Below are 19109 nucleotides of genomic sequence, written 5' to 3' on the forward strand. Positions count from 1 at the left end.
AAATTGATTATAACATTGAATTATGCAAACACGAGAGTGGCATAACGACGCTGCCAATAACTTAGCAACCGCAGACAAGAAGGTCAGGCGCTAGCATTTTCATAGATCCAGCTTTCTTGCCGAACTCAGAGTGGCAGACGACAGAGTAAGAGTTTTTCCCGCCATCTGACATCCGATAGGTCTTGTCGTTTTCTAAAGCAGGAAAGACGCCTTGAAAAGCGTCACAACAGCGTTACCTATGGTAAATATCTCCAAGTACATAATATACCTGTACCTGCAAAGTTATGTCTGTACATTCTACTTGTATTGGAGTTTTATTTTACCAGATGTAATGATTTTCAATGGCTGATACCTAGAAATAGCGCTAAACTTTAATGAGCACTCTGCTTCCTACATAACTTCAAAGTATTTAATTCAGATCAAGCATTCTTATACCCTAGTATATTTTCTCGACGCAAACAGCCAACATCGAACATACTGCTCACGGGGTAAACGTGAAATCACGCCGCCTGATTTTAAGCAGTGCGAGGTTCCATAAAGTACGAAAAAAACACGTAAACCAATGTGTCAGAGATTTCACGTGTGGGCCACCGTCAAGCACGCCCACCTTTTATGGAGAGGTTTCGAGGCAATTTTATGAGCAATGTAATATGTGTAGAAGTAAATTTACACGCTATAAACTGTAGCTCAAACGAAATTATAATCTTATAGCACGAGCATCGCGTTTAGGAGACGTGTATTCGTGACTGAAGCTTCTGTCAGTGGTTTCAAGGTAATCATGATGTCAGAAATGCTGACAGACTCAATAATATTGATTGTTAATTAATGATATGATATTGTATCGATGATGGACATCGATTTGTTTGCCATGTTAAAAGCTATTTAACACCGTTTAATTGATCATTGAGACTATTAGTTTTACAGTAGCATAGGAACTATATTTCTCTCGCTCGTTCCTTTGTTGTTTTATGCCATCATACTTTCCAAGGCTTCCATATTGCTTGCGAGTTTTTGACGGCAACCCGTACACCTTGTTTGCTCACCCACGCGCAAACTGTCTTCGTTATCCCCCTACGCCGGCCAACCAGCGCGGTAACACAAGTAAGAGAATTCACACAAAAATCGATATTTAATTCGTAAATTGCGTATATGAGGTATTAAACGACATCTTAATGTGGTGAGTTGCGAACAAACGAAACGTTCAATGTTTTGATGCGGGCGGAACACGAGCTTCCGTTATCGATTGCATGAAGAAATCTCCGAGATTTATTTTCCTTAATCGCGAGGAGTTGATTCAAGCGACAAGGTCCGTCGTATTCCCAAGTGTGTATGACATCGCAGATAAATTGCGCGGCCATTAGGCCAATATCTCTGTACCATCAACTTACAAATCCTTGCCGACCTAACTTGCAAAGGACTATTGACGTCACCAAAACGTTGCCCTGGCAACCGATTGTGATGTAAATTCAAAAGCCTTTTTTTAGAAAGCCGCAAAAATACACACCCAGCATGGCCATGAGCCAGAACGAAACCATGGCGACTGTTTGAAGTCATAACGTCATGTAGCCGGAATCGTAAGCTGTCCTGGGAAATATCGTTTATGAAGAACCCATCTTTCTATTTTGTTCTGGATATGCGATTTCACTCGTTCTCTGACACGTCTCACGGACATGGTGCACAATACGTATACAAACGACACACCGACATATTATGGCTTCGAAGTTTTATACTGAGTAACGTTCATGTGGCGGCATAATTCCAAAACCATCAGCAATAGTCAATCACCGGTACAGCAAGGAATATATGATATTAAAATGTCATTATCACTCTTAAAAGTCCTTGGCAAGCTGTGACTCACGATACGAAGTCTTGCAAAACTAACACTCATTAAAGCCACGAAGATCTATCGGTCTATCTATCTATCTATTTATCTATCTATCTATCTATCTATCTATCTATTTATCTATCTATCTATCTATCGTTCTTTCTTTCTACCTATCTATCTGGCTACAGTCTGGCTGTCCGTCTGTGTTTAGGCCATTTAAAGAAAATTCGTTGTTTTGCCGTCCTTGGACTTTTGAAAAACCTACCAGCCAGCTACGGAAAAAATACAGACAAATACACAAGTGTATTAACATGAGCTAAACTTTTATTTGGTTTCCTTTGGAAAAATATTATTTTATTAGTAATTGTGTTAACATTGTAGTCGTGTTTTTTAAAATTTTCTCTGAAAACCTACCAGCACGTGGACGGCAAACAAAGAATTTTATTTAAAGCGCCTTAGCATGTTTTGTAGAAAACTCCGATAGGTTTTGATTTGTGACTGAAGATTCGGAAATCAAACACACCTCCGCCAGTACGCCATGAATAGATGAATGGATGGATGGATGCTTGTATGGATTGATGTCTGTATCGATGGGCGGATGGATGAATGAATAACAAGGAATGTCGCTGTACATGTCAAATGCAACATAAACAACATCCTGTGATTTGATATTTTTATCTCAGTGAGACATTTCGACTGTACGCCGCAGAACGCATCAAATACAGCTATGGGCAAGTTCATCACCCTACTGGCTATTGTGTTATCATTCACGTTCATGATTTCAAGATGTTCGAAAAGTATTATCGCGGCCCGCCCAACCTCGTTTTGTGGTATGGGATCCTGTTCTTGCCTTACGTTTCATTAGAAATCATTGATAAGTTGAAATGCAAGGGTTGGTTGCTGCACCATATCGATGTCAGCTGTTGTTGACTATCGTTAACGGCGGTATAATTCCACGTCGTCGTATACTCACAACATCGAATGGAATCGGAGGTTGAAGTGGTTGTGTCAAACTCATATGTTATAGCTAGCAAAATACCGTTGATTTATGTATGCATCTACGCATATATGTATGTATGTATGTATGTATGTATGTATGTATGTATGTATGTATGTATGTATGTATGTATGTATGCATGCTTGTAAGTATATATACTGTATGTATGTATGTATGTATGTATGTACGTATGTATGTATGTATGTATGTATGTATGTATGTATGTATGTATGTATGTATGTATGTATGTATGTATGTATGTGTGTATGGGTGTATGGATAGATGCATCATAGGCGGTTGTAGGTATCTGTCGTAAGTCTGCCTTTCTTCTCAGGTGGCTATGCACATACTATGATTCCGCTTAAAACCATATGTTTAATGTTCAATAATGTTCTATAGCCCTTTTTCTTCAATAAAGTATCAAGTTAATTCAAAAGCACTTTACAACAGATAAACAATGAAAAGATACAATGAATAAGAATACAATGGGAAACCCATTTAAGACAAGATAAAAACAATAATTTCATAAAATGTTTTATAACGTAAAAAAGCTAATCAGTGGAGTTGATAAAATTATTTAGAGAGAAATTTAATTACTGTGATACACCAGTTGAAATTTGTGCATTGATAAGCCTCGGTAATATCCTTTAAATCCGTGTCTGGGATTTCCTTTATATGCCTTTGTTTTTTCGTCTGGGAGTGAGTTCCATAACTTTGGACTACAAACTGCAAAAGCTCGACGGTTGAAACATGTTGAAAGATCTTGGTAATGACCCTTTCTACCAATCCACAAATATACTGTGGTGCCATATACCATTTAAACCCTTCAAACTCTGCAGACAGTATAACTTGGAAATTACCAGTGGCCTTTACTGGAAGTCAGTGAGTCACCATTACACTTTCTCCGAAACCTCTCCACTCTCGCTGCATCATACTGAACACGTTGTTATTTATTAAAAAAGCTGATTTGGCATGCCATATAAGATTAAAGTGGCGCAGCGGAGAGGAGAGCGAATGAGAGCGTGAAAAAGAATTTCAGTAGTCTTGATTCAAATATTGACGATCCACGAATTCACCTGATGGCCAACCCTCACGTATAGACAGCTACCCATTCAGGATTTCTTAAGTTTACCAATTTTGACTTTAAAATCCTTAGCGACCACGTCAGGAGTACTGTACTGTACTGTGGTCAGGCGCGGTGTGGCAAGGCACACTCTCCGCAGCTAATAAATATCAAATTGCCGACCTACTTTTGCAAATTAAATAGTCTGATTAATGGAATGGCACTGCCACTGGTGCTTTGTTAGTGGAAGTGACAGGAATAGCTGAAAGCCTCGGGATATTTAATCAAACACGAACCAAAATACGGGAGAATAAAATCGACGATGGCAGTGCAACAACAGAAAAAACGCCAAACTCCAATTCTTAAAATCCATTTGAGAGTGCGCTATCTGGAAGTTCTCTTTGATGCCTTCTATCAGCTGTTGGGGAGCAGTTGTCCCGTCTGCGGCTGCGTGACTTTCTTGTTAATGTAGTTTTGAACACGTACATTGCCACTTCCTTGAAATTGGCGATGAATGTCAAGCAAATGTGAAGCAAATTCAGCATTTTGTAAACGTTCACAGTTAACATTTATAACTTTCCACTCACTGCAAGATTTTGCCAAATAAGAATTGGTCCCGTCCCTTCGTTTACTTGAAACTGCTTCAGCCACGGTCACCAGTTTAGCACAGCCACAATTTTAAAATTTTGGATATGCACAAGGGATGTTGTGTTCATCACAGAGTAATATCACAGACAGAGTGGCAACACTTGCATGCCTTTTGTTCCATGGTCGTCTCGGTAGACTATTGGCTTTTCATATTAAAATGAGCTTCAAAGGTGTTAAACTTTTTGGAGGCTTGGTTTGTGGTTGATAATTACACGAGATTATGCGAAACATACGACGAGATGGTATCGTACTGCCAGTCGCGTAGCAACCATAGTTACTTTGTGAGCTCTCAGGCCAGAAACACTGCCTCACGCCAATCAAAACATAACACGCCAGCAGTTTCATAAACATGTCCTTTCTTGGCGCACGTGTAAAAGACGGTGTGACTGACCGTAAACCATTGAGTAAAACCAGACAGTATCGATAAAAGACTTTCAAATTTGGTTCAAACACACTCATTATATATTCATGAAAATATGAGAGGAATTTTTAAAACGGTAAAACCCACTTTCCTGAAGCTCAAAACACTCGCGTTTTCGCCAGCACATCAATTCCGATCAGCACCACACGACAACTACAACACAAGCTTTGTCGAACATACTTTCGCTTAACAATTGGTGAAAATCCGAAAATTACCGAAGGGTGCATGGTCGGCACTCTTCGGAAAAGAGAGCCAAGAGCTTCGTGAGGCGAGGCAAACATGGATTGCTTACGAAACCGCTTCACGCCTTAAACAATAGCTGTTGCCACTCTGTCTATGATATTACTCTGTGTGTTCATAGACACAAGCCCGTCGTGTGGGTATTATACGTAAACACAGACAAATATAGACAGACTTTTAACGCGGCATGCCTTTGTTCCATGGTCGTCTCGGTAGACTATTGGCTTTTCATATTAAAATGAGCTTCAAAGGTGTTAAACTTTTTGGAGGCTTTGTTTGTGGTTGATAATTGCACGAGATTATGCGAAAAATACGACGAGATGGCATCGTAGTGCCAGTCGCGTAGCAACCATAGTTACTTTGTGAGCTCTCAGGCCAGAAACACTGCTTCACGCCAATCTAAACATAACACGCCAGCAGTTTCATAAACATCTCCTTCCTTGACGCACGTGTAAAAGACGGTATGACTGACCGTAAACCATTGAGTAAAACCAGACAGTATCGATAAAAGACTTTCAAACACACTCATTATATATTCATAAAAATATGAGAGGAAATTTTAAAACGGTAAAACTCACTTTCCTGAAGCTCAAAACACTCCCCTTTTCACCAGCACGTCAATTCCGCTCAGCACCACACGACAACAACAACACAAACTTTGCCGAACATACTTTCGCCTAACAATTGGCGAAAATCCGAAAATTACCGAAGGATTCATGGTCGGCACTCTTCGGAAAAGAGAGGCGAGAGCAACCTGAGGCGAAGCGAACATGAATGGGTTATGTAACCGCTTCACGCCTTAAACAATACCCGTTACAAGTCTTTCTATGTTAGTCTGTGACGTAAAGCAACAGACTGGGCGACCCCTCCGCTCCCTTTAAAATATTGCTATCGTAAAACATGGCACGCGCGATCCTTCAGAGTTCATTATTTCGTTTGGCGATATTCAAACCGCGTCGCGTTATCGTATAGAACGCGCCTCGGGGACAGATATTCGGACTTTCAAACTTTCACAATTCTTTTCTGACATACCACTTGTGGGGGTTCATTTTAAAGGTTTTGGTATAAGACAACTTTCAGCGGCTTAGTTTTTCGAAAATCGAAAATTTTATTTTTTTCCATAGAGTTAACATAAGGGTGGCGTCCATTTTGAATTTTAAATATCAGTAAATCGTGAATTGTTTCTCCAGTACCAAAATTTGCACAGTGACCCCCTATTTTTATTGTTGAATTTGAAAGTGAACGGTTGAAAGAGTCCTTGAGAAAAGTTTGAGCAAAAGTTCACTTTCGAGGCGCATACTACCTTAATTGTAGTTCTTTGGATGGTATCCATGGTGTTATGACGTAGGCGCAGGTCTCTGCGTGATTCTATGTCCATGTGTTTTATGTAACCTGCTGTCTGATTTATGCAGCTCATGAATAAATAATGTCGATCCGAATGCAAGACAAAATCCAGAGCTCATTAATTCTACATAGATTTGCCTCACGACGAGAAGATCGTCCATCGGAAAACCGCTCGAACACACATATTATATCCGTTGGACATCCTGCGCAGTGAACTTTACGCAACAATTCGGAGGCAATTGGAGGGTGATGGAGGTGGGGTGTCGCGCAAAAGACATTTACGTCATGTGCTATCATTGAGTGATCACAGGTGATGGAATTTAATTTTCGGCCTCTTTCCGCTGTGTTGTCATGCGCAGGAGTGTAAGATATGCAGTAAAATATATCCGGCTCACAATAACTTAATCAACAGCTCGAGATATTTTCACTGGTCTACGCACATCACGTGACGCACGTGTGCTGACCCACCAACAATTCTTAGTTTTAATATTTTCCATGCCCAAACATAAAGAATGGTTCGATGACAATTGGTAGTCCAGGCAAATAAATCAGAAAGAGCAATGCTTATGTTGCAATACCTACATGGGTAGGTCGATGTGACCTTTCTATGTATATTCGCTGTAAATTCAGTGTCGTTCGAAAGGCATGTGTTCCTATCCAATAGATCAAGTGTTTTAGATTGATAAGAGTATTACAGTGGAGTTGCCATTTAAAGTTTAGTGTCTGTATATGTTTTAAACAGATAAGAGAATTCGCGATATCGGAATCTTTTGAAAATTTTGTAATAAATTTATATGAAATTTCGAGGCATGTTATCAGACTTCGGTATATACGGATGCATGTTATGTTTCCACGCACACATGCTAAAAGACAAGGCTGAAAGTCCACTACAAAGTTTATCGCTCTAATAGTGGCTATCTCCATTCTTGCACGTATATATATTGGTCCCATGCGCTAAAAATATCGCGTTTTTACTTTGCTGGCGATGGTTTCGTTACAGGACAGTGTAGCCATCATCATCATCGGAATAATTGAGAAACAAGAATAGGACTTTTTTTCGAGCCACTAAAGGGATCTATCTTTCGTCCTTCATTTAAAGGGGGGGTGGGAGAGATAGAGACACGTAGATAGACAGACAAATAGAAAAAAAAGCAAGAGAGACACAGACAGACAGACAGACAGACAGACAGACAGACAGACATACATACAGACAGAGTTTGTCTATTCGTAGACCATAACTTCTTCGTGTGTGGTTCGGCAACAGTCAGTAAACAAGATAAACTACAACGGGGAAACCTTTTCCGTTTCTTCCCTAGCTATGATGAGACCTTTATTGCTACTTTTGCGCTTGTTTGCTGGAGATAATATGGTATCCGAGCCGGAGATAATAATACGAAATCTGTTCCACTGGGATGCCGGGTTTCGTGAACTGAAGTAAAACGCTTAGTTCGGTAATCGGCATTCCCCGTAATGTACTTCTCCAAACTACATTAAAATCTGGAGTATGGCCGGCATTCCGTGATTTCCTGTCGTTATCAGTGAAGATGAGGAAGCATGATTGCCTAGCTTGCTGTGGATATGGTCAATGCATTTTTAAAAGACCGATTATTTGGATTCTGTAGGAAGATTTTAAATAATATATGTGTAAATCCCTGACGTAAAATTCAATATCGCTTTCAGAGAATGATCTTTTACAGTTCCTGTTTTGTCGCTCGGAACAAGAGCGCCCCCTCTATCAATGTCTTGATAACTTTGCATTTTATTTTCATAAAAAAAGTCTGACATATCTCACGGAGACGTGCGATGTGGAGTCAGTCTCAACTTCGTTTGTTTGTTTGCAGCTGTTGTCTGGACGCAGACGGTTGCCACCATGCCGAATACGATTACAGTTGTCAAACACGTTTGACAGAAACAGAACGCATAGCAAAGTATCGGCTGTAGTAATAGATTATTGGATCAGTTTGCAAACCGAAGATCAATATTTTATCACTATAGTCTGGTAATCTATGAACGTATACGTTTATTCTGCAAGGGCTAAAATCAGTTTTCGGTTGCGAGAAAACTTGGCTGGTTGTCAATTTTTGAAAATAATTGCACTCTATCTGTCTCTCTGCCACGAATTGCAATTTCTTGAAGAGATCTGATACTGCGATTATTATTATTATTTCCTTCTCGCTAGATGTGCACCATCTTGTAAATGCATATTATTTTATCTTGCACTTACATATATTTCAAAGACATTTTCATCTACGGCGTCGGAATCGAGATTGGTTCGCGCTCAATTTACAGGACGCCATGTCATTTCTACGATAAAGGACGGGAAAGACATAGAGCCTTGCTCCGCTGTGGAATCCTTCAACGCGATTTTCGCTGTTCGTGGCAAAATTCCATCGCATTTATCGCGCAGACGATTTCGCTTTTTAATCTACTTCGGTCAAACATTGTGGTGTCACCTAAGTGTCGAACTTCCAGCCATTACTAAACGATAACAGAGAAAAGGTTTTAACGAAGTGGCTGACTGCACAGTGGGTATATTCAATGAAAAAAAACGTTCGCTTTGAAACCCCGAGGCGCTAAGACTCTAGCGAATGGGGAATGAGATTTCCCGCCTAACAAGAGTTTCCAAATTTTTCCTACGCACTCAGAGCAAAAATTACACACTCTTTCAGTTTTCAGCCATGTGAATATTATTTGCCAAAGCAGTAAAAATCTTTTAAAAATGTTTGCCGAGAATATTTTTTTAGTTTTGGGCCATCCAAGATCAAATTTGACTATTGCTAATAGTATGATACTTTGATTCCTAAATGCAAAACATGTTAAACGACAGTGTACTTGAATACGAATCCCACAATGCCCTTCGGTAACCTAAGATTATAGGAGCCCCCTACACGGAAAATTGCTGTCAAAATTAAATATAACGACAGGCGTACAGCGAAAATTTTAAAACTCTGATTAGGTTTAAATGTCCTCGAGCCAGCGACCTCTCGGTAACCCTGATAGGATAATCAAAATTTGAAATTGCATTTCACTTTCTAGTTCGGTCTTGCAGAACAAAAATGGCGGCAATGGCCGATGGTTGAAACTTTCAGCTATGCTCTAACGTGTTTTCTCTTTTTTTCTGTAACAGCGGATAACCTCGACCACACGCTGACACAACTGAAGGAAACTTCACGATGCGAGTGTGACAAGAACTGTGACGTCACTGGTGGTTACCAGGTGGCCATAGCCCTGGCCAGGCGCATGGGCATTGAAGGAAAGTGAGTACTATGACAACGAATCGATGAACAAAACGCTATGTAAATCACTTTCTTCAAGGCTACCTAAAAATGTTGAAATTGAACCACGGCCATCAGAAGGATGCAGAACTTTCACTATAGACGCTGTCTGCTTATTGTTTTAATTATTGATAATTTTTGTGAAGGGATAAAAACTTATCTTTTGTCAAGACACGACTTCCCCTCCATAGATATGAGTGAAAGTAAAATAAATGAATAATGTATGAAATGATGTCGTTTTCATGACGTCATCCTGTATTTACTGTGTTACGTTCGTAACCAGGGTAACAGTACATTTGCTCTAATAATCGCTTTGAAGACATGCTTGCCATTGGCGATTTCAGTAAATATTTTCCATGGAAACAGTGCAAATGACGTCATATTAGTATATATAGGCCATCTCTAGGGGATAACGGTGACTAAAATTATATCGTGGCCCACGTGTGCTTTGAAATCGTGTGCTTTGAAACCGGTTATTGTCGACAACCTATCGTCGCCTGCTACTAATTTCTTGAAAACAGTTGCCCCATGAGACTACCAATTATTTACGTGTCTTCGAGTGAAATTGCAGTATATAGCTGCTTTGGATGTATTGGCCCCAAGCTTGCTGGCCGACAAACAACAGTCAGTGATTGCGTCTAAAACCCGATGAAATTTGAACAATAATTCATGCTAAATCTGCCAAATTTTCGGAAATGATTGTCCACTAAGGACTACCAATATAAAAGTTAATTTCTAGCACCGCGGCACGCTATTCAGAACTTGACCTGTGACACCGTAACCTTTTAATTGAACTTGTGTTCAAAGATTCAGGATTTACGATACCATGCATAACCTCTGAACTTTTTCTGGATTCCCAACGAGGTGATGGATTTCGTCTATCAAGAGTCGCGCTTACCCGGGAAATCCGCCACTCAACGTAAAATGGATCGGGGAAAACATTTCAGTAATTCACCTGATCTTACACAAATAATACCGTACAGGGGGATAACCAATGTCGCCACACGGTCATGCGCAGTGTAATCACATCTTAATATACATTATTGTGAAAACAAATTTCATCAATATCAGTGGTATTGTCCATAGACTATGGAGCGGGTCCGGGAGACCGTTCCACAGCCTATGTTTTAACTGAGCCTATCGATTACCTCGGCTAGTTTAATCCAATAACGCAAACATTAGCATTGCCTTCCTAATTTTTCTCCTTCTTCTCTCATAATCGGCAGTGAGTGTTGTTCCGCGCGTGTTAAAGCGTTCTTCCGGATTCATTTCTGCTGAGCAGTAATTCGTGACCTCGACAGCCCTGTGCTTGCTCCGAGTAATTGTTGCATTACGTCGCCTGACAAGACTAATTGAGAATAAAGCAGAAGCGCAGCTGCTTCTGATGGAAAGAAAGACATTATGAAACCAGGCATCGTTGGATCGGTGAAAGATGAGCAGCGGAACATTCCTGGACCCCTCTTTTCCTTGTTGACATTGATTCCCCAGATCTGAACGGAAGAGGGCTACCGTGCACGTTGCGTCTTCAGATTTACAAGTGCCACTTCGCTCATACTCCTCAGCAGCTCTTGTCCTGTGGAACTCTCTATCCTTGAATATAAAAACCTCTCCTAATGTCAACTCTTTCAAAATGCGCTTAAAACTTTCATCTTTCAGAGAACATTTTCACTCTCCCCATCACTAAAAGCGCCACTGAGCATTGCTTAACTTTGGATGTTAGGCGCAATGTAAATTATTAGATAGAAAGAATTCCCTTTAATAACTCGTTTGACGTTTTCTAATGGTAAAAAACCTTGAACTCGTACTCATGGGACATCCATCCATCCATCCATCCATCGATACCTACCTACCTACCTACCTACCTACCTACCCACCACCCACCACATACCTACCTACCTACCTACCTACCTACCTACCTACCTACCTACCTACCTACCTACATACATACATACATACAACATACTAACATACATGCATTACATGCATACATACATACATGCATACATACATACATACATACATACATATGTACATGCATACATATGTACATATACACACATATATACACACACATCATAATTCGTGCATATGACGAAACAGCGAAATATCCTCGGCAGAAATCACAAAACACAAGCATAAAACCCTCGAGCGAGAGGCTACAAGGTGTCTGTGGTGAAAAGACTACTGAAAACATTTCCCACATATTTGTTTCTCTCTGGTCATCCGTAACTCATTGCTCAAGAAAGAATTTGATTTTGAAAATACTAAACGAAGGTCAGCGCGCGACATCTATTACAAAGGTACCACACAATATTTTCATTAAGAATACACTTTCGAGCACATCCTCGATCCAGGCAGTTTTTAATTATTGCACCCAAATTTCCTGTGCACAGGCCAATGTCGACACCACCGTTGAAAATGGGATCGGCCCAAGCCATGGTGTTACTAGGATGGTTACACTAAAACACATGTGTAATGATGTAAAACATACACAAGAAAACATCATCATTTATATCATTCCGCACATCTTCTCTCAGGAGGCCGTAGCCTGCCATAGATTAACAGGTACTGCACATGTCCGGGATGTATACGGACACTTGACTGTTCTTACATCCTGGTACACTCACTGAGATTTTCAGAATAAAATTATTGCGTCGTCGCCAGTGCTGTTCCTAGAATTCTAACTTATGGGAAACTGTCTTGTGCCTGCAAGGAGTTATCTTCTTCAATCAGTCTGACGAACGGTGACAAGAAAGTCATATTGACGGGCCAATATACAGACAAGATTATTGAAATTAATCATAGGAGATAGTTTGTTTTTCATGTCTGCTGGCTGTAGCTCTTTTGAGCAAACAATATAGTAAATTTATGTGAAAGGACAAAAGAAGAAAAAAAAAACGCTGATAAGATTATCGAAATCACTGTAGTTATTAAAACTGTATTCTTTGACTGGGTATCCCGAGGCAGCAGGTCTCGTCGTCAAAGAAACAAGGTTTGTATTGTCGGTACCAAAGCGAGTCGAGGTTCGCATTTATACAAGATCCGCTGTAGTTACCTTGTTTAATTACATTAGAATCGAGGAAATGAATTGCGAGTCGCGCGGGAAAGAAATGTACAGCTTGCCATGCTTTTAGACATGCTCCAGTTAACGCAGATACTAGGAATTTAAGTGTCTGGCCCATCAGACAGTCGGGCTGATAGTATCCATTAAATCGTGCAGAATTGATATTTTCAACCAATTTCGCGGACTAGCCTCTATTTTCTATAGCAAATTAGCAAAATCTAAAAGATCGATGCACTTACAAAAATAGCAACTACACGGCGTATTTTAAGATATTTCGTTTTCTCAGCTAGGAGCGAAATATCGGTAAGTCTTGCAAACTGTTCCAACGTAGTCCTCCCTTACAGTCTCAAATGAAGCTAGCGCAGTGGCAAACCTTATTTTAGTCGAATATCCTAAATTTCAGAAATTTGACTGATAAAACACCACGAAGCTTGTTATAATTGACATGAGAAGGATGTACTCTAACTAGAAGACAGACAATTTTGACTCCTTCATAGATGACATTATGGCGAACCGCTGGACTGTGTACTTTTGTCACTTTCGCGAAATTTTGCATATAGCTTTGTCAAAAGAAATTCAATTCAATAGTTGATAGTATTTTATTGTGACTCTGCTGAATTTTGAGAAACTTAAACGATTTTGCAAATCAAAAATCCATCGGCGAATAATGGTGATTCAGCATTATTTTAATTAGGCCAAATAAAAAAGATCACATGTTTCCTGTAACATGCCTCCGAAAATAAGGGTAAGTAGGTTGAAATAAATTGTTGTACATGTTCATTTCTTTTTGTTGGCTGAAACTCTAAAATGCAGTAAGATTTAGAGAATTTGATCAAAAATGTTGAAAATGTGAAAAAAAATGTCTGCGGTAAGTATTTTTTAGGACTTGCCGGGTTACCGTAAACATATTTTTTTATTTGGCCTTATGCGCTAATTTCCCGGTTAGATATAACGTTACAATGATCTCCATATTTCTTATGTTGATTTTGATACAATTTACAAACAAAAATGCAAAGAACTATTATTACGAGTACTTTAAATTTTACCGATCGTACATCTTTTAAACTGGTTTCTTAGACTATGTTAAAACTCAACACCTCAATCGTCAGTCAGTCTATGATACTTTCATCCACCAGTCTGAAAAAAGTGCGTTTACGTTTCCCTTCTCGCTTTTCGAATGTCACCTTTCGCAGCGCTATGACACTTTCTGCGAAATAACGCGTCCCGAATGAGTATGTTGCCATGGGTACCGGGTCCAAGCCGGATCCCATTTCTCAATGTTCGTCGTCCTTCGGGTTCGGAGACATCCGGGATCCGGCGAGCGGGGCGTGCTTTGCCCTTTCCGAGCTGTTAAAAGTGACGTTCCGGCTTCAGCCATGCAGACTTCCGTCGCCATATACACGATTAAAACCATGCGATGGAAAGGACACTCTCTGTCGCGCAATATCGAGGCAGTCAAGCCCAAGCCTATTCTATTTAGAATATGATCAGTAAAGACGAAAGTATTTTAATATCATTTTGATTTCTCAACGTATTTCCAATTTACGAGACGTTATAAAACATTGGGACAAGTCGGATTAATCACTGCGCTACGAAAACAAAATGGACGGAGCAGGTGGCTTGAAAATAATTGCTAACCATGTTTCATTCGATTATTTTTCTATGACGGTAGTTAAACATTAAAATGACGTTTATCTCAAAGCTGTTTAAAGACTTGTCAGTTTTCTTATGGAAAAATTAAAGTCTATCCAAGCCAATAACGATTGTTGACGACAAAAGAGTGCTATATCTGTACTATTTTTTCCTATTAACCCGAACAGGTTCAAACATATCCTTTGATGATTGGCATGGGCTCCGGTTACTTTTCTAATTAAATGAATAAACCTAGATGAGACTCCAGCGCCATGTAAAGATATGTTTGATCTTAAGGATGTATGCGCCTCGAAAGCGACAGACTCAAAGTTTGCTCAAACTTTCCTCAACGCAACTTTCAACCGTTCCCCTACCAAATCAAGAACAAATGCACCTAGATTCTGTCACTAGAGAAACAACTTTCTGGTACTGAACATTTACCGATATTTGAAAATCAAGATGGCCGCCGATCCCTGTGTCCACTCTTTGAAAAAAAATACAAGTTTCGATAAAATTTTTCTCACCCCAACAGCTTCAAAGTTAGCCCCATATGTGTAGATTAGAAAAGAAAAGAAATGTAAAAATTTGACATTTGTTACCGAGGCACATTTTATCTTAAGCGTAAACCTTTTTAATGGATACTTACAAACAAGGAATCCATGAGACCAATTTCCGGTCTATGCTGATTGGTCTATGCTGGAGGTAACGGAATTAACATCAAACATAACAGGTATTTGTTGTTCACGGAATATCGGCGGGGGCGCGGCAGCTGCCAGTGGTTGGAGAAGATCCTTATAAAGGCGCGAAATAGGCTTATATAGTGGCATGGTTATGAAGGTCCGCTACAAGCTTCACGGAATCACGGAAAAATTGATATATTGAATTTATTTCATGATGTTGACTGCTTTTGACAATTTAAACAGCGAGACTAACAAGTATATGAAGAGAAATATTTACTACGAGTAGAGAGAGAGAGAGAGAGAGAGAGAGAGAGAGAGAGAGAGAGAGAGAGAGAGAGAGAGAGAGAGAGAGAGAGTGTCCGTAAAGGCAATTAGTAGAGTTGAACAGGGATACAGTTGAGCCCACGAAGAAGCAAATAGTATTGCTCTCTGTGGTTGCACGGTCGAATCAAGAAGACTGAGAAGTCACAGAGAAACAAACCAATGTAGTAACCGGTCTTTGACGATAATCCATACATTGACCTAAAAAGTTATGGAAATTGTCAAGCCTATTTTGAGTGTAAATATTTTCATAAAAACCAATAATACTAATTTCTTGCTGTTGATTGTATTAATTTTCTTCTAATGATCTGATGAGTCAGACACACCTTTGACTTTTGACAGAATGGAAGGATTTTCAAGTGATTTCGTCACAATCAGCAGAATCTAGTGTGGGCGTTTTCATGTCCAAGTATTTAAATCGTCCCAGGAAATGAAAACATCACATCACGGATTTGGACGACGAATCATGGCATAGCTCGGAAATTACATGTCCCTAATGGATTGCTATCGGGGATAAATTGCCTTCGGCAGCCTAGACTTCTGTTTTTTATATGGTTTCCGTCCAGGAGATATGAGTTTGAAATTAGTTTACATAAAGGGAAGATCTCAAAATCGAATATTTCAACTTTTGATCGGATGACTCATTCCGACGTAGGCTACGTTAAAAAAGTTCGATGCTCGAGCCGCGTGAGCGAATTATGAAATCGTATGGTGTAAACGAAGTGAATGTAGTTTGTTGGTCGAAGGTGGCGCCGCTGTACCAATAAGACATGCCCCACGCAGCATGTCTTTCAAGCATGCCAAGAGTATTGTTTTTAAAAATGTTGAAATGTATAAGGATAAACTCTAATATTTCGTATTCATGTTTCTTTGTCAATTTATCAATATATCTACAAGTTTATCTAATTTTCTTTTTGTGTATTTTAACAAATTACACTCACTCAGATCTTCACAACAAGCTACAATCTGGGGCAGTGATGTTAAAAACAAGAGCAGTACCAGGCGAGTTGGACACTGCCTTTTTTTTCGAGTGTCCAATTTTTTTTGACCATGCGTCATTTCGTAAACCTTTTTTAGCAATTCTTTTTTAATTTAGTAGTGATTGGAATAACATCGGTTTCTCAACGTTGAGGGCAGCATTGCCGTTAAATTCAGGTGGCTCGCCCATGTTTAATTCTCAACCTGTTAACTTCCTCGCATGAATTCCCTTAAATAAGTTGATACTGGCATTTTCCATCGTGTGTGCGTGGCATTTTCTTCTCAGTTCCAATCATATTCATGAAAAAGCAATGGAGTGTTATATTCTGAATCAAAAAGAAAAAAATCAACATACCAGTTTGTTGACGATTTTGTCAAGAATAGTAGATTAGAAAAAGTTTGATACTTAGAATTGTCAAAGTATTTTATTTTATACGCATTCTCCAGTCATCCCTGGGTGACTTCTAAATGGTGCCATTGGCGATGACGTCAGTAAACCGAAATCCCCTGTGTTTAAACCAGAAAACCTGACTTTGCGGTGCATTTTTATAAGTTGGCTTAATACTTTGAGGATTTCTGCATGGATTGTAGTTATACCCCTATGTCACATTAAAAGCAGAATTTTAGCTGTTTACTGTCACTGGGAGTCTACCATTTCACTGCATCTAGTTGAATTATTCTGTCCGTCTTTCTGATTCTACAGCTATGTCCCTGACCGACAGCGCGCACGAGACTTTGCCGAGGATCTACGAGAGCAGTGGTTCGGACAGGAAGGCTGCCAAGACAACGCTGTCATACTTTACTCTTCCATGGAGAAGGAGGTCAGTTTAATCTTAATCTTAATCTAACTTGAACATCTATCCTGCATCCTCATGTTCTGACGGCAGTATATCCGATTTTTCCCTGCGCACATGCTCAGCAAGACAAAGGATTGACGTGAGGTCAATAACTTGGTATTTGGTACTTTCTCTCGGGGAAATTCAGTTATCAAGAGATACATTTAGTAGATATCAAAAATGCATGATGCCTCACACAAGGGTCTCGTTTACTTTCTCAAGAGAAATACTTTATATCCTGAAAACAACTTGAACAGTGCAAAGGACTAATGGGTCCCTCAAGAAGTGCAGGTGATTGAACTTCATGTAAATTGGACGCGCTTAACTCCAGTGACTTGAATTTATTTCGCAAACTCCAGGCATCGTCTTTGATTTATATTCCATGACCCAATCAGAATACATGTCAGCCTGCGCTCTTAAAATATTTTGTAAGTGGACATTTTCATCAAAGTCGTTTCATAGTCCTTGCTTCATGTCTCTTTGTAATTTATTTTAAATCCCAATGTCTTCTTGTCGTATTTGATCAATAAGACTGCATTGATCCTTGTCTGGGAAGTATGACAAAACATGGTCGGCTTACATGCATGGTTTTCCTTTAACTAGCCCAGCTAGAATTATTTTTTTATTTCTCGTGTTCTTGTTGACTGCATATGACAACAAAAGTGCCAAAGGAGCAGATGTTTTATCGAGAAAGTTCTTCAAAATTGCTGTCGAAAGAATTACCCGGCCTACATAAAACATGCTTGGAAAACTGTAGAATGCGTGTAGCCATAGTGAAGGAGAAACTCTTACAAGTTTTAAACTATTTAATTTCATTTTGATTAGCGTAATTCATAGATATTTTTAATTATATATCTCCGTATATCGTGACGTCCACACAGTCACATGAGGTACATGAACAGAACTTTAGATATTTTTATTTTTATTTTTGTTCTATTAAACAAATGCATTTATACAGACACAACCATTCAGTGTTTCTCTAGAGAGACACGAATCCCAATATAATGAAAACCCCCTTGCAATAAACACAAGACGTGCGATATGTCCCCATGACGATAAGATATGACATACACAGAGTATTGATAGTGACATTACACAGCATGATTACTGCCTACTATGACGTAGATCACATTATAGTTGATTAAACCGCAGTTACTCTAACCCTTTTAGGATAGAGTAATCGTGATTAAACCTACTGTGTGTCTAGACAACCTAAGCTTCTAACCTGCAGAACGATCTGCTAAATGTTAACACTAGAGTTGGCCTCCAGATTACAAAACCGTTTAAACTTATATCAGTGCCGTACGAATAATTTGTGAAGGTTCCCATCGTATTAACGATATACTGAATAGAAATAAGCAAGACACTTAAGGCTGTTCAATTCATATATAGACCTGCACAACGAGTTTAATTTGTAGCGATGTAGGCCTAAACACCCGCATTGTGCATGACATACAGTTACTGTTAACATGGAGGCATGGAGGTTGTAGCGAGCCCCTACTATCTCCATGCTGTTAACAAATGAATTTCAAACCAGAATAAATATTTCCAACAATAACATTTCAGTTATCAACGTTGCAATTTGACATTACATTCATGCGGGCTGTATTGAAAGAATTATTGAACTCATGGGATTTGACATGGTTTTTGAGTTCAACGAGAGACTGCATTTTACATAAAGAACGAACAATACTATAAGACACATTACACCTTGAAACTAATTGAGCTTTAATCTACCCCATGGATTGCATTTACAAAACATTTCGTTTCTGTCTAGATGCGAAT

The 19109-nt window shown here is 39.3% G+C and overlaps 1 protein-coding gene across 1 annotated transcript in view; it reads left to right on the plus strand.

The window, feature by feature from the left end:
* Positions 1 to 19109, plus strand: part of LOC139151384 (uncharacterized) — a 45320-nt gene that overhangs the window by 22798 nt on the left and 3413 nt on the right. The window contains exons 2-3 of the mRNA XM_070724153.1: positions 9666 to 9795; positions 17192 to 17309. Of these exons, the coding sequence (XP_070580254.1) occupies positions 9666 to 9795; positions 17192 to 17309 (248 nt within the window). The remainder of the gene's footprint in view (positions 1 to 9665; positions 9796 to 17191; positions 17310 to 19109) is intronic.

The sequence above is a fragment of the Ptychodera flava genome, chromosome 15, assembly GCF_041260155.1.
Source record: "Ptychodera flava strain L36383 chromosome 15, AS_Pfla_20210202, whole genome shotgun sequence".
NCBI lineage: Eukaryota > Metazoa > Hemichordata > Enteropneusta > Ptychoderidae > Ptychodera > Ptychodera flava.